The 14,812-nt window shown below is 43.6% G+C and overlaps 1 protein-coding gene across 1 annotated transcript in view; it reads left to right on the top strand.

Annotated features, from left to right (window-relative positions):
- LOC311128997 (nebulin-like) overlaps positions 1-14,812 on the top strand; it is a gene marked incomplete at its 5' end in the record, with an annotated part of 94,995 nt that overhangs the window by 25,796 nt on the left and 54,387 nt on the right. The window contains 27 exons of the mRNA XM_084161230.1: positions 4,721-5,032; positions 5,138-5,344; positions 5,462-5,566; positions 5,806-5,913; positions 6,062-6,373; positions 6,518-6,724; positions 6,846-6,950; positions 7,114-7,221; positions 7,448-7,759; positions 7,938-8,144; positions 8,263-8,367; positions 8,460-8,567; positions 8,654-8,965; positions 9,053-9,256; positions 9,455-9,559; positions 9,709-9,816; positions 9,949-10,260; positions 10,348-10,551; positions 10,750-10,854; positions 11,004-11,111; positions 11,244-11,555; positions 11,643-11,846; positions 12,045-12,149; positions 12,264-12,371; positions 12,488-12,799; positions 12,956-13,159; positions 14,609-14,713. Of these exons, the coding sequence (XP_084017356.1) occupies positions 4,721-5,032; positions 5,138-5,344; positions 5,462-5,566; positions 5,806-5,913; positions 6,062-6,373; positions 6,518-6,724; positions 6,846-6,950; positions 7,114-7,221; positions 7,448-7,759; positions 7,938-8,144; positions 8,263-8,367; positions 8,460-8,567; positions 8,654-8,965; positions 9,053-9,256; positions 9,455-9,559; positions 9,709-9,816; positions 9,949-10,260; positions 10,348-10,551; positions 10,750-10,854; positions 11,004-11,111; positions 11,244-11,555; positions 11,643-11,846; positions 12,045-12,149; positions 12,264-12,371; positions 12,488-12,799; positions 12,956-13,159; positions 14,609-14,713 (5,004 nt within the window). The remainder of the gene's footprint in view (positions 1-4,720; positions 5,033-5,137; positions 5,345-5,461; positions 5,567-5,805; positions 5,914-6,061; positions 6,374-6,517; positions 6,725-6,845; positions 6,951-7,113; positions 7,222-7,447; positions 7,760-7,937; positions 8,145-8,262; positions 8,368-8,459; positions 8,568-8,653; positions 8,966-9,052; positions 9,257-9,454; positions 9,560-9,708; positions 9,817-9,948; positions 10,261-10,347; positions 10,552-10,749; positions 10,855-11,003; positions 11,112-11,243; positions 11,556-11,642; positions 11,847-12,044; positions 12,150-12,263; positions 12,372-12,487; positions 12,800-12,955; positions 13,160-14,608; positions 14,714-14,812) is intronic.

The raw sequence follows: 14,812 nt of genomic DNA, 5'->3' as shown, positions 1-14,812 counted from the left end.
TGGAGTTGTCAACTGTGATGGCGAGATCATGGAGCGGGCAGTCCTTCCCTGCGAGGAAGAGCAGCTCCGTCTTGCCAAGGTTCAGCTTGAGGTGGTGATCCGACATCCACACTGATATGTCTGCCAGACATGCAGAGATGCGATTCACCACCTGGTTATCAGAAGGGGGAAAGGAGAAAATGAATTGTGTGTTGTCTGCGTAGCAATGATAGGAGAGACCATGTGAGGATATGACAGAGCCAAGTGACTTGGTGTATAGAGAGAATAGGAGAGGGCCTAGAACTGAGCCCTGGGGGACACCAGGGGTGAGAGCATGTGGTGCGTAGACAGATTCTCGCCACGCCACCTGGTAGGAGCGACCTGTCAGGTAGGACGCAATCCAAGAGTGAGCAGCACCGGAGATGCCCAACTCGGAGAGGGTGGAGAGGAGGATCTGATGGTTCACAGTATCAAAGGCAGCAGATAGGTCTAGAAGGATAAGAGCAGAGGAGAGATAGTTAGCTTTGGCAGTGCGGAGAGCCTCCGTGACACAGAGAAGAGCAGTCTCAGTTGAATGACCAGTCTTGAAACCTGACTGGTTAGGATCAAGAAGGTCATTCTGAGAGAGATAGCAGGAGAGTTGGCTAGAGACGGCACGCTCAATAGTTTTGGAGAGAAAAGAAAGAAGGGATACTGGTCTGTAGTTGTTGACATCGGAGGGATCGAGTGTAGGTTTTTTGAGGAGGGGTGCAACTCTCGCCCTCTTGAAGACGGAAGGAACATTGCCAGCGGTCAAGGATGAGTTGATGAGCGAGGTGAGGTAAGGGAGAAGGTCTCCGGAAATGGTCTGGAGAAGAGAGGAGGGGATAGGGTCAAGCGGGCAGGTTGTTGGGCGGCTGGCCGTCACAAGTCGCAAGATTTCATCTGGAGAGAGAGGGGAGAAAAAAGTCAAAGCATAGGGTAGGACAGTGTGAGCAGGACCTGCGGTGTCATTAGACTTATTAAATGAGGATCGGATGTCGTCAACCTTCTTTTCAAAATGGTTGACGAAGTCATCCACAGAGAGGGAGGAGGGAGGGGGAGGAGGAGGAGGATTCAGCAGGGAGGAGAAGGTGGCAAAGAGCTTCCTAGGGTTAGAGGCAGAGGCTTGAAATTTAGAAAGTGGCTTTAGCAGCAGAAACAGAGGAAGAAAAAGTAGAGAGGAGGGAGTGAAAAGATGACAGGTCCGAAGGGAGTCTAGTTTTTCTCCATTTCCGGCTGCCCGGAGCCCTGTTCTGTGAGCTCGCAATGAGTCATCAAGCCACGGAGCAGGAGGGGAGGACCGACCCGCCCGGGAGGATAGGGGACATAGAGAGTCAAAAGATGCAGAAAGGGAGGAGAGGAGGGTCGAGGAGGCAGAATCAGGAGACCGGAGGGAGAAGGATTTAGCAGAGGGAAGAGATGATAGGATGGAAGAGGAGAGAGTAGCGGGAGAGAGACAGCGAAGGTTGCGACGGCGCATTACCATCTGAGTAGGGGCAGAGTGAGTAGTGTTGGAGGGAAGCGAGAGAGAAAAGGATACAAAGTAGTGGTCGGAGACTTGGAGGGGAGTTGCAGTGAGATTAGTAGAAGAACAGCATCTAGTAAAGATGAGGTCAAGCGTATTGCCTGCCTTGTGAGTAGGGGGGGACGGTGAGAGGGTGAGGTTAAAAGAGGAAAGGAGTGGAAAGAAGGAGGCAGAGAGAAATGAGTCGAAGGCAGACGTCGGCAGGTTAAAGTCACCCAGAACTGTGAGGGGTGAACCATCCTCATGAAAGGAACTTATCAAGGCGTCAAGCTCATTGATGAACTCTCCAAGGGAACCTGGAGGGCGATAAATGACAAGGATGTTAAGCTTGAATGGGCTAGTGACTGTGACAACATGGAATTCAAATGAGGAGATAGACAGATGGGTCAGGGGGAAAAGAGAGAATGTCCACTTGGGAGAGATGAGGATTCCTGTGCCACCGCCGCGCTGACCAGATGCTCTCAGGGTATGCGAGAACACATGATCAGACGAGGAAAGAGCAGTAGGAGTAGCAGTGTTTTCTGTGTTAATCCAGCGCCAAGAAGTTGAGAGACTGGAGGGTAGCATAGGCTGAGATGAACTGGCTGCCGGAGCCTGGAACTCCACGTGGGTCGTGCGCGCAGGGACCACCAGATTAGAGTGGTAGCAGCCACGCGGTGTGAAGCGTTTGTATGGCCTGTGCAGAGAGGAGAGAACAGGGATAGACAGACACATAGTTGACAGGCTACAGAAAAGGCTACAATAATGCAAAAGTGATCGGAATGAAATTAACCAAACATCTGGGGAAGCGAGAGAGCGGGCTTCCCTCGACTAACTCCCGCAGAACAACTTGGCAGAACTGTATCATCTGCATATAAATGGATGAGAGAGATTCCTACTGCCTGAGCTATGTAAATTGTAAATTGAGAAGAGCGTGGGGCCTAGGATCAAGCCTTGGGGTACTCCCTTGGTGACAGGTGTTGTGGAAAATAACCACTATACTTTATTAAAAATCAAAGGTCTTACAGAGTTTTCGTTGCATCAAGAATGACTTTATTTTTAATTCAACAAAGCCAGGTCAATCTGCAGATTGGAACCCCCTCTTACTCTCTCCCTCCATCTTTATATTTACATCTACATTTTAGTCATTTAGCAGACGCTCTTATCCAGAGCGACTTACAGTTAGTGAATACATATTTTTTAATACTGGCCCCCCGTGGGAATCGAACCCACAACCCTGCCGTTGCAAACGCCATGCTCTATCAACTGAGCTACATCCCTGCCGGCCATTCCCTCCCCTACCCTGGACCAATTGTGCGCCGCCCATGAGTCTCCCGGTCGCGGCCGGCTTCGTCAGAGCCTGGATTCGAACCAGGATCTCTAGTGGCACAGTTAGCACTGCGATGCAGTGCCTTAGACCACTGCGCCACTCAGGAGTGCCCTCTTCAGTTTCCCGCTCTTTTATTGCTCCACCCACTTCCTTTGACTCTGAGGGCGGCTAAATTCGACTTTCATTAAGTTCAGAGTACTACAATCAATCAATCCTTATCTTGCAAAAACACTCATGTTTAGTTTAAACTCTGTTCAACCCCGGCTCTTTTCACTGTGTTTGAAGATAGAAACAAAAGGCCCAAGCCAGTTTCAGTCTCTGATATGATAAGACAACCATGGATCTAAGTAAGAGCAAGCAATTTGACCCTGGGTCAGCTTCCCTCTTTTACCCACACACACAGTGAAATGACCCAATTCAGTTAGCCATAAAGAATGTTAACTATATGTTGATGATTAACTCAGTTTCACCTAATAGTCTATTAAAAATACACATCACAGGCAGTGGCTGAGACAGCAGATGTTCTGACTTTACACATTGCACTCTTTGAGAGATGTAGTTAGCTAACCAGTGCTAAGACCCCTCAGAGACACCAAAACTCCTTAGCCGACCCACAAGAATGGAATGGTCTACTGTATCAAAGGCTTTGGCCAAGTCAATAAAAATAGCAGCACACCATTGCTTAGATTCAAGGGCAGTGGTGACATCATTTAGGACCTTTAAGGTTGCAGTGACACATCCATAACCTAAGCGGAAACCAGATTGCATTACAGAGAGAATACTATAGACATCAAGAAAGCCAGCCAGTTGATTATTGACAAGTTTTTCCAACACTTTTGATTAACAGGGTAAGATAGAAATTGGATCAGCTTGATCTCCCCCTTTAAATAAAGGACGCACCGTGTCTGCCTTCCAAGCACTGGGAACCTCCCCAGAGAGGAGAGAGTGAGACAGGTTAAAAAGGTCAGAGACAGGCTTGGCGATGATAAGGGCTGCAGCCTTAAAGAATAAAGGATCTAAACCATCTGACCCAAAAGTTTTTTGGGGTCAAGTTTAAGAAGCTCCTTTAGCACCTCAGACTCAGTGACCACCTGCAGGGAGAAACTGTGTAGCGGGGCAGGGGAAAAAGAGGGAGGAGCGTCAGGGCTAGTCGCATTAGAAAGGCTGGGAGATGAGGACGGGCAATGAGGCGTGGCTGAGTCAAATAGGAATCCTGACTTAATGAAGTGGTGATTAAAGAGCTCAGCCTTACGCTTCTTGTCAGTAACAACCACATCATCAACATTAAGGGACATGGGCAGCTGTGAGGAGGGTTTACATTTGCCTTCTAGTTATTTAGTAGACGCAGTTATCCAGAGCAACTTACAGTAGTGTGTGCAGATATTTTCATACTCGTCTCCAGGTCTTATTCTCCAGATCTTTCACCGTTTTCCAGAACTTCTTATGGTTAGACCCAGTGAGAGAACTGCTTCTTAAAGTAACTAACTTTGGCCTTCCGGATAGCATGAGTGCACTTATTTCTCATTTGCCTGAACAACAGCCAGTCAGCCTGAGTATTTGAGTGCCAAGCCTTTTGCCAAATTATGTTCTTGAGGTGGAGTAACTCTGCCAGATCACGGTCGAACCAGTAGCTGAACCTGTTTTTAATTCTCATTTTCTTTATGGGGGCGTGCTTGTTAACAATACCACTGACTTGAATAGGGACTCCCATTCTATTAATTGTATTTCTATGCATTTAATCCTATTCGATAGACAAAATCCAGATAGATCACTTTTGAAAAACTGGGCCCAGGACAACAGAAAGAGCTATACAGTATGTATTCTACAACAATGTTGCTACGTTGAATAGTGTCACGTCTGATTACTCTTTTACTTCTTCCTTTCAGATCCAGTACAAGAAAGACTATGTGAAGGGAAAGGGCAAACAAATTGGCTGCCGCAATCTTCAGGACGACCCCTTGCTGGTGCACTACATGGAGGTGGCTAAGATGCAGAGTGAGAAGAACTACAAGAAGGACTACCACAAGTCCAAGCTGAAGTACCACTCCCCAGTTGACATGATGAGTCTTACACATGCTAAGCAGGCCTCCGCAGTGCAGACCTTTGCTGGCTACAGGAAGATCCAACACCATTACACTCTTACCGCTGACTCCATGAACCTTGCGTTGGCTCGCACCATGAATGCCAGTTCCAGTGATGTGAGTACTGTTTATGTGACTTCGGCCTAGTACTAGGGGCGTTTTCTGTTAGCACGCTTTCAGGTATCAAATACTTCATTAATTTGCCTTTGGTTCATTCCCCAGTATGAGTACAAGTCTGACTGGAACAACTCTGTGAGAGGAACAGGATGGATTCCTATTGGCTCATTGCCGGTGGAGCTTGCAAAGGTTGGCGGGGACATCCAGAGTGAACAAAAGTACCGTACACACCCCTCCAAATTCCAGTTCAAGAAGCTGATGGACTCCATGGACATGGTCCTGGCCACTGACAACAACAAGATCATGAACAAGGTACACTATAAACCATAATGCCATATTTGAAATTAAAAACACATTGTTTAAAATGTGATGTTTTCTCGTTTGTCCTAATGTTATTATTAATCTGTGTTTGTGCCAATTACATTGCAGCAAGAATACACCAAACAATGGCACAAAGACAAGCTCACAGTCCATGTGATGCCAGATGCCCCTGAGATTATCCTGGCCAAGGCTAATGCCATCAACATGAGTCAGGTATGATCATCAAGTGACATCTTCCAATATCACTACTAACTAATACTGTACTTGACGACATACTCGTTGCCCCTTTCTAACTAGTTCTTGTCATTTTAATAATAATCTATAGAATCAAAACTACTTTCAAAAGTATTTTAAAGTCACAGAAATTCAAACTGTAATTTAACAGTGGGGACCCTGCATTTAATAGTCATTTTTGGGCTATGTTTCTAAGCTGCGTCTATATACCTTTTCAGAAACTCTACAAAGCCGGTCTGGAGGACTTGTATAAAAAGGGCTACGACCTCAAACCTGATGCCATCGCCATTCTCTCTGCCAAGAAAGGCACTACCATTGCCAGTAACGTAAGTGGAAAATAATTTAATTTCTGTGTTTGCTTGCTGCGTAGATCCTGTTTCCTTTAACTTTAATCAGCTATCAACTGTGTATAGAATTAATGCGTTGATCAGATGCTGCTTCTGTAATTGACTAAATACCTGTATACTTTTTCAGTACAATTACAAGCTGGCGTACGAGAAGGGAAGAGGCAAACAAATCGGCTGCCGCAATCTTCAGGACGACCCCTTGCTGGTGCACTACATGGAGGTTGCCAGGTTGCAGAGTGACAAGAACTACAAGAAGGACTACCACAAGTCCAAGCTGAAGTACCACTCCCCAGTTGACATGATGAGTCTTACACATGCTAAGCAGGCCTCCGCAGTGCAGACCTTTGCTGGCTACAGGAAGATCCAACACCACTACACTCTTACCGCTGACTCCATGAACCTTGCGTTGGCTCGCACCATGAATGCCAGTTCCAGTGATGTGAGTTCAGCAGTGTGACAGCAGTTACATAGTAACATATTGCCAACTAAACATAGTAAACATTGGTGATCCATTGTAAATTGTTGTCACTCCTATTATTGCTTTGCTTATCAACCTTTTATCAACCCTAATGTCTTTTTGTAGTATGAATACAAGTCTGACTGGAACAACTCTGTGAGAGGAACAGGATGGATTCCTATTGGCTCATTGCCGGTGGAGCTTGCAAAGGTTGGCGGGGACATCCAGAGTGAACAAAAGTACCGTACACACCCCTCTACATTCCAGTTCAAGAAGCTGATGGACTCCATGGACATGGTTCTGGCCACTGACAACAACAAGATCATGAACAAGGTACGCTCAGACTAGATGTGTACATTTGTGAAAAATAAAGCTGTTATCACAGTTTGTTTCTAATGTTGCGTCTCGTAATGATAGTCTAGGTTAATTGATTGGTGAATCATTTTGATTGCAGCAAGAATACACCAAACAATGGCACAAGGACAAGCTCACAGTCCATGTGATGCCAGATGCCCCTGAGATTATCCTGGCCAAAGCTAATGCCATCAACATGAGTCAGGTAAGGCTACCTTTTTCAAATATGTAAGTTAGCATCAAAATATTCCTCTTTGTAATGCATCATGCTTTTGCAATATAACTTTGAAATATGTATTGGAATTTGAATTATTTAGCAAATGTTCTTTTTGGTCATATTTTTGTAAATTGTCTCTCCTCCATTCCAGAAAACCTACAAAGCAGGTCTGGCGGAGATGTATAAGAAGGGTTACGACCTGAAGGTTGATGCCATCGCCATCCAGGCTGCTAAGCAGGGCACCAAAATCGCCAGTGATGTGAGTGACTCAGACCAACAATAAAAGGCTTTAAAACCATTTTACAATCTGCCCCAACCTCCAACCTCTGTATATGTATGCATATCTATCGGAGGGGTTGGGATAAAGCGGAAGTTGAATTTCCATTGGACCTTGTGTACAATTAAGTAATCTTCTTCTTCTTCTTCTTCATCAAACCTAAATATTCGTCCTTGGAATAATAAACTGTTGTTGTTTATTTACACAGTACAAGTACAAGCTGAGTCACCAGATGAATAGGGGAAAACAAGTCGGCTGCCGCACTCTTCAGGACGACCCCTTGCTGGTGCACTACATGGAGGTTGCCAGGTTGCAGAGTGACAAGAACTACAAGAAGGACTACCACAAGTCCAAGCTGAAGTACCACTCCCCAGTTGACATGATGAGTCTTACACATGCCAAACACTCCTCCACAGTGCAGACCTTTGCTGGCTACAGGAAGATCCAACACCACTACACTGTGCTTGCTGATGCCATGAACGTGGAGTTGGCTAAGCAGATGCAGACGATCGCCAGTGATGTGAGTATTATTTGACTAATAATTAAATAAAAACAAAGAACAAAACAACAAAACATGTTTTTTGTATACAATCTCTTTTTTTCTCTCATAATTATTTAACCATTCCCATATTCTGAGCTGTTAAGACACATCCAAATCTGTGAGAAAGGTTTGGTTATGTTATCGCCTTTTTCTGCAGAATTTGTACAAAAGTGACTATGAGACAAGCGTCAAAGGCACAGGATGGATTCCTATTGGTTCTCTGGATGTAGAGAAAGCCAAAACAGCCGGCCTGATTGGCAGTGAGAAACTGTACCGCCAACACCCCAGTGGCTTTAAGTTTACCAAGGACATGCACTCCATGGACCTCGTCCTGGCCAATGCTAACAATGCAATCATGAACAAGGTAATTCATTGTATCTACTGAATGTCTATGCACATATGTCAAATGTATATATTATTGTGTGTACAATAGAAATACATGGTAATACATCAAAACAATAACAAATATATCTGTCTTATAGCAAACGTACCACGACGCCTGGAATAAGGATAAGACCTCTATCCACATCATGCCAGACTCAATGGAGGTGGTGTTGGCCAGAGCCAACAAGATCAACTGCAGTGCTGTAAGTCATACGTTCCACACCTCATTGTAGTGTTCATTTAGGCTGCATTGTCCTAATTCATTCAAAACATGTTTTTTATTCCTCCTGTACAGACACTGTATAAGCTTGCCAATGAACAGGACAAGAAGAAGGGTTATGACCTGCGCAACGATGCTATTGCAATCCTGGCAGCCAAACAGGGCACATCCATTGCTAGCGATGTAAGTGAAAAACTGTCTATTGAATAAATGGTGTGTGAACTTCAGCGTTTGAATGAAACCTAACTATCTCCATTTAATGTATTTAGTTCAAATACAGGGCTGGCTACCGTAAGCAGGTTGGCCACCACATTGGAGCCCGCTGCGTCGAGGAGGACCCTCTGCTCATGCTGGCTATTAACTCAGCCAAGATTGCCAGTGATGCTCTGTACAAGAAGGACTTCCACCAGTCCAAGACCAAGTTCCATCTCCCATTGGACATGATGGCCTTTGAGTTGGCCAAGAAGAACCAGATCCAGGTCAACCATGCCAAATATGTAACTCACCTGCACAACTGGACCTGTCTGCCAGACTCCACTGATGTCGTCCATGCCAGACATGTCTATGACATAGCGAGTGATGTAAGTATGAATTAAGTAGATCATGTTTTTCCAGTGTAATTGTCTTTATTCCGTCCATTTTGACCATTGTGATATTGTTGTGTCTAGGCTGTGTACAAGGCTGATCTCAAGAATCTGCAAGGTATCGGATGGGTTCCCATCGGCTCACTTGATGTTGAGAAGGCAAAGAAAGCCGGGGAGGTCCTGAGTGAGAAGCTGTATCGTCAGCACCCAAGCAACTTCAAGTTCACCAGCTCAGTTCAAGACATTGGAATGGTTTTGGCTAAACAAAATAATGATAATGCCAACAAGGTATTTGACTAACTGGTATATCTTTATTAATCATTTGCCTTTAAATGGTTCCCCTGGTAGATTATATTCAAGTAATGATTCCATCATTTAAACCTGCTTTAAGGTAATCTGATCTCCCCTACTTTGCATTATATTTTAGCCAATTATATAAATAGACACTTAACGTTGTTAGTTTGAACTTGAAACTCGTTATTACAGCAAGCGTACACTGAGGCGTGGGAGAAGGACAAGACCAAGAACCACATTATGCCAGATGCGATGGACATTGTTTTGGCCAATGCAAACAAGTCCAACTACAGTTGGGTAGGTACATGATTTCACAAAGGTAACCCTCTTGGTGAATACTTATTGTTTTTCTTTAGTTTTTTCTGTAAAGTGGGTTGTGACTTTGTTAAATGCACTTTAAATAAACGGTGATTTGATTTGAGATACCCATTTTCTTTCTCATACAGAACCAATACAGGAAATCAATGGAAGAGGATAAGAAGAAGGGCTATGATTTGCGCAATGATGCCATTGCTATCATCGCAGCCAAGCACGGCAGGGAAATTATCAGTGATGTAAGTTCATTGAACATCTATCCATCATAAGTGATTCCATTTCTTTACTATTTCATGACACAATATATCAAATGTACATCTGGAAATTAAAGACAATCCTCAACACTGCCATTTCATATTTGCCTTCTGTAGCACAAGTACAAGACTGGCTACCGTAAGCAGATTGGCCACCACATTGGAGCCCGCTGCGTCGAGGAGGATCCTCTGCTCATGCTTGCTATTAACTCAGCCAAGATTGCCAGTGATGCTCTGTACAAGAAGGACTTCCACCAGTCCAAGACCAAGTTCCATCTCCCCTTGGACATGATGGCCTTTGAGTTGGCCAAGAAGAACCAGATCCAGGTCAACCATGCCAAATATGTAACTCACCTGCACAACTGGACCTGTCTGCCAGACTCCACTGATGTCGTCCATGCCAGACATGTCTATGACATAGCGAGTGATGTAAGTATGAATTAAGTAGATCATGTTTTTCCAGTGTAATTGTCTTTATTCCATCCATTTTGACCATTGTGATATTGTTGTGTCTAGGCTGTGTACAAGGCTGATCTCAAGAATCTGCAAGGTATCGGATGGGTTCCCATCGGCTCACTTGATGTTGAGAAGACAAAGAAAGCCGGGGAGGTCCTGAGTGAGAAGCTGTATCGTCAGCACCCAAGCAACTTCAAGTTCACCAGCTCAGTTCAAGACATTGGAATGGTTTTGGCTAAACAAAATAATGATAATGCCAACAAGGTATTAGACTAACTGGTATATCTTTATTAATCATTTGCCTTTAAATGGTTCCCCTGGTAGATTATATTCAAATAATGATTCCATCATTTAAACCTTCTTTAAGGTAACCTGATCTCCCCTACTTTGCATTATATGTGAGCCAATTATATGAATAGACACTTAACGTTGTTAGTTTGAACTTGAAACTCATTATTACAGCAAGCGTACACTGAGGCGTGGGAGAAGGACAAGACCAAGAACCACATTATGCCAGATGCGATGGACATTGTTTTGGCCAATGCAAACAAGTCCAACTACAGTTGGGTAAGTACATGATTTCACAAAGGTAACCCTCTTGGTGAATACTTATTGTTTTTCTTTAGTTTTTTCTGTAAAGTGGGTTGTGACTTTGTTAAATGCACTTTAAATAAATGGTGATTTGATTTGAGATACCCATTTTCTTTCTCATACAGAACCAATACAGGAAATCAATGGAAGAGGATAAGAAAAAGGGCTATGATTTGCGCAATGATGCCATTGCTATCATCGCAGCCAAGCACGGCAGGGAAATTATCAGTGATGTAAGTTCATTGAACATCTATCCATCATAAGTGATTCCATTTCTTTACTATTTCATGACACAATATATCAAATGTACATCTGGAAATTAAAGACAATCCTCAACACTGCCATTTCATATTTGCCATCTGTAGCACAAGTACAAGACTGGCTACCGTAAGCAGATTGGCCACCACATTGGAGCCCGCTGCGTCGAGGAGGATCCTCTGCTCATGCTGGCTATTAACTCAGCCAAGATTGCCAGTGATGCTCTGTACAAGAAGGACTTCCACCAGTCCAAGACCAAGTTCCATCTCCCCTTGGACATGATGGCCTTTGAGTTGGCCAAGAAGAACCAGATCCAGGTCAACCATGCCAAATATGTAACTCACCTGCACAACTGGACCTGTCTGCCAGACTCCACTGATGTCGTCCATGCCAGACATGTCTATGACATAGCGAGTGATGTAAGTATGAATTAAGTAGATCATGTTTTTCCAGTGTAATTGTCTTTATTCCATCCATTTTGACCATTGTGATATTGTTGTGTCTAGGCTGTGTACAAGGCTGATCTCAAGAATCTGCAAGGTATCGGATGGGTTCCCATCGGCTCACTTGATGTTGAGAAGGCAAAGAAAGCCGGCGAGGTCCTGAGTGAGAAGCTGTATCGTCAGCACCCAAGCAACTTCAAGTTCACCAGCTCAGTTCAAGACATTGGAATGGTTTTGGCTAAACAAAATAATGATAATGCCAACAAGGTATTTGACTAACTGGTATATCTTTATTAAACATTTGCCTTTAAATGTTTCCCCTGGTAGATTATATTCAAATAATGATTCCATCATTTTAACTTGGTTTAAGGTAATCTGATCTCCCCCACTTTGCATTATATGTGAGCCAATTATATGAATAGACACTTAACGTTGTTAGTTTGAACATGAAACTCGTTATTACAGCAAGCGTACACTGAGGCGTGGGAGAAGGACAAGACCAAGAACCACATTATGCCAGATGCGATGGACATTGTTTTGGCCAATGCAAACAAGTCCAACTACAGTTGGGTAAGTAAATGATTGCACAAAGGTAACCCTCTTGATTAATGTAAACATTTAAAAATAATACTTATTGTGGAGATATACAATAATTTATGGATGTTTATTTTCTTCTTCATACAGAACCAATACAGGAAATCAATGGAAGAGGATAAGAAGAAGGGCTATGATTTGCGCAATGATGCCATTGCTATCATCGCAGCCAAGCACGGCAGGGAAATTATCAGTGATGTAAGTACTTATTTTGTTATCACATGTTATCACAAAGGAATTGACTATATCAATACTGTGTTTACCTTTAATTTACTGAAATCCCGACTACATACAACCTTTTTGTTTCGGTATAGCACAAGTACAAGACTGGCTACCGTAAGCAGATTGGCCACCACATTGGAGCCCGCTGCGTCGAGGAGGACCCTCTGCTCATGCTGGCTCTGAACTCAGCCAAGATTGCCAGTGATGCTCTGTACAAGAAGGACTTCCACCAGTCCAAGACCAAGTTCCATCTCCCATTGGACATGATGGCCTTTGAGTTGTGCAAGAAGAACCAGATCCAGGTCAACGACTTCAACTACAGAACTCACCTGCACAACTGGACCTGTCTGCCAGACTCCACTGATGTCGTCCATGCCAGACATGTCTATGACATAGCGAGTGATGTATGTTTAAAAAGTTCTGTATTATTTTCAATTCTGTCAACTCTTTCCTGTTACATTTTTAATCGCATTGTTAATGAAACATCCAGGACTGGTCAAACCCAGTGATAAAAAGGTTAGAAATGGCAACAGGTAATGAGAATATGCTATCCCTCTTAGGCGGTGTACAGGGCTGACATGAAGTGGCTCAGGGGAATAGGATGGGTCCCCACTGGCTCACTTGATGTGGAAAAAGCCAAGAAGGCCGGCGAGATCTTGAGTGAGAAGAAATACCGCCAGCACCCCAGCACTCTGCACTTCAAAAGCCCACTCGACAGCATGGATATCGTTCTGGCCAAAAATAACGGCCAGATCATGAACAAGGTAAACTTCTTCCAACTAACTACGCAGTTTCCTGTTACACCAGAATTCAATACAATAATTTGTTGTTGTTATCCTGATATGATATCTTGCAGCATTTGTACACTAAGCAATGGGAGGACAAGGTCCAACTCAACATCAAGTCTGATACCCTATCTAATACATAGATATTTACACTGAACATAAATATTAACGCAACATGTAAAGTGTTGGTCCAATGTTTCACGAGCTGAAATAAAAGATTCCAGAAATGTTCCATATACACAAAAAGCTTATATCTCTCAAATGTTGTGCCCAAATTTGTTTATATCCCTGTTAGTGAGCATTTCTCCTTTACCAAGATAATTCATCCACCTGACAGGTGTGGCATATCAAGAAGCTGATTAAACAACATGATCATTACACAGGTGCACCTTGTGCTGGAGACAATAAAAGGCCACTCTAAAATGTGCAGTTTTGACACACAACACAATGCCACAGATGTCTTACGTTTTGAGGAGCGTGCAATTGGCATGCTGACTGCAGGACGGTCCACCAGAGCTGTTATCAGATCATTTAATGTTAATTTCTCTATCATAAGCCGCATCAAACATCGTTTTAGAGAATTTGGCAGTACGTCCAATCGGCCTCACAACTGCAGACCACGTGTAACCACGACAGCCCAGGACCTCCACATCCTGCTTCTTCACCTGCGGGATTCACAGCTGATGAAACTGTGGGTTTGCACAACCGAAGAATTTCTGCACAAACTGTCAGAGTCACCTCATGTTTCAGCATGGTAATGCACGGCCCCATGTTACAAGGTTACAAGGATCTGTACACAATTCCTGGAAGCTGAAAATGTCCAAGTTCTTCCATGGCCTGCATACTCACCAGACATGTCACCCATTGAGCATGTTTGGGATGCTCTGAATCTACGTGTACAACAGTGTGTACCAGTTAACGCCAATATCCAGCAACTTCGCACAGTCATTGAAGAGGAGTGGGACAACATTCCACAGGCCACAATCAACAGCCTGATCAACTCTATGCGAAGGAGATGTGCAGCACTGCATGAGGCAAATGGTGGTCACACCAGATACTGACTGGTTTTCTGATCCATGCCCCTACCTTTTTTTTAAGGTATCTGTGACCAACAGATGCATATCTATGTTCCCAGACGTGAAATCCATAGATAAGGGCCTAATGAATTCATTTAAATTGACTGGTTTCCTTATATGAACTGTAACTGAGTAAAATCTTTTAAATTGTTGCATGTTGCGTTTATATTTGTGTTCAGTGTAATACATAGATGCTTTTTGAACTATGTCTGTCACTCAGACAAGGGGTTTAGATGGTTTATCTTGTATTTCTGTTTGCTTTTCTCAAGTGTCTGTGAGCAAAGAAATACCATGTATTATTGTTATTATTATTATTTTCTTATAACATCGCAATTTTTATCTCATATTTTAGCGCCAGTATGTTGAACAATGGGATGCTGATAAGATCAAAATCCACGTCGGCAATGAGCTTCCAGAACTTGTGCTGGCCAAGGCCAATGCGATCACCATGAGCAACGTAAGTCCTCCTTACTTTACCTCAAGCTGTTTCCATTCACTCAAGTTGATCTAGTTTTATCTATATCTCTATATATCTATACATATATACATCTATACA

Source organism: Coregonus lavaretus (assembly GCF_964263955.1).
Source record: "Coregonus lavaretus genome assembly, chromosome: 5".
NCBI lineage: Eukaryota > Metazoa > Chordata > Actinopteri > Salmoniformes > Salmonidae > Coregonus > Coregonus lavaretus.
The sequence above is the reverse complement of the archived record's forward strand: the minus strand, read 5'-3'. Positions and strand labels throughout refer to the sequence as shown.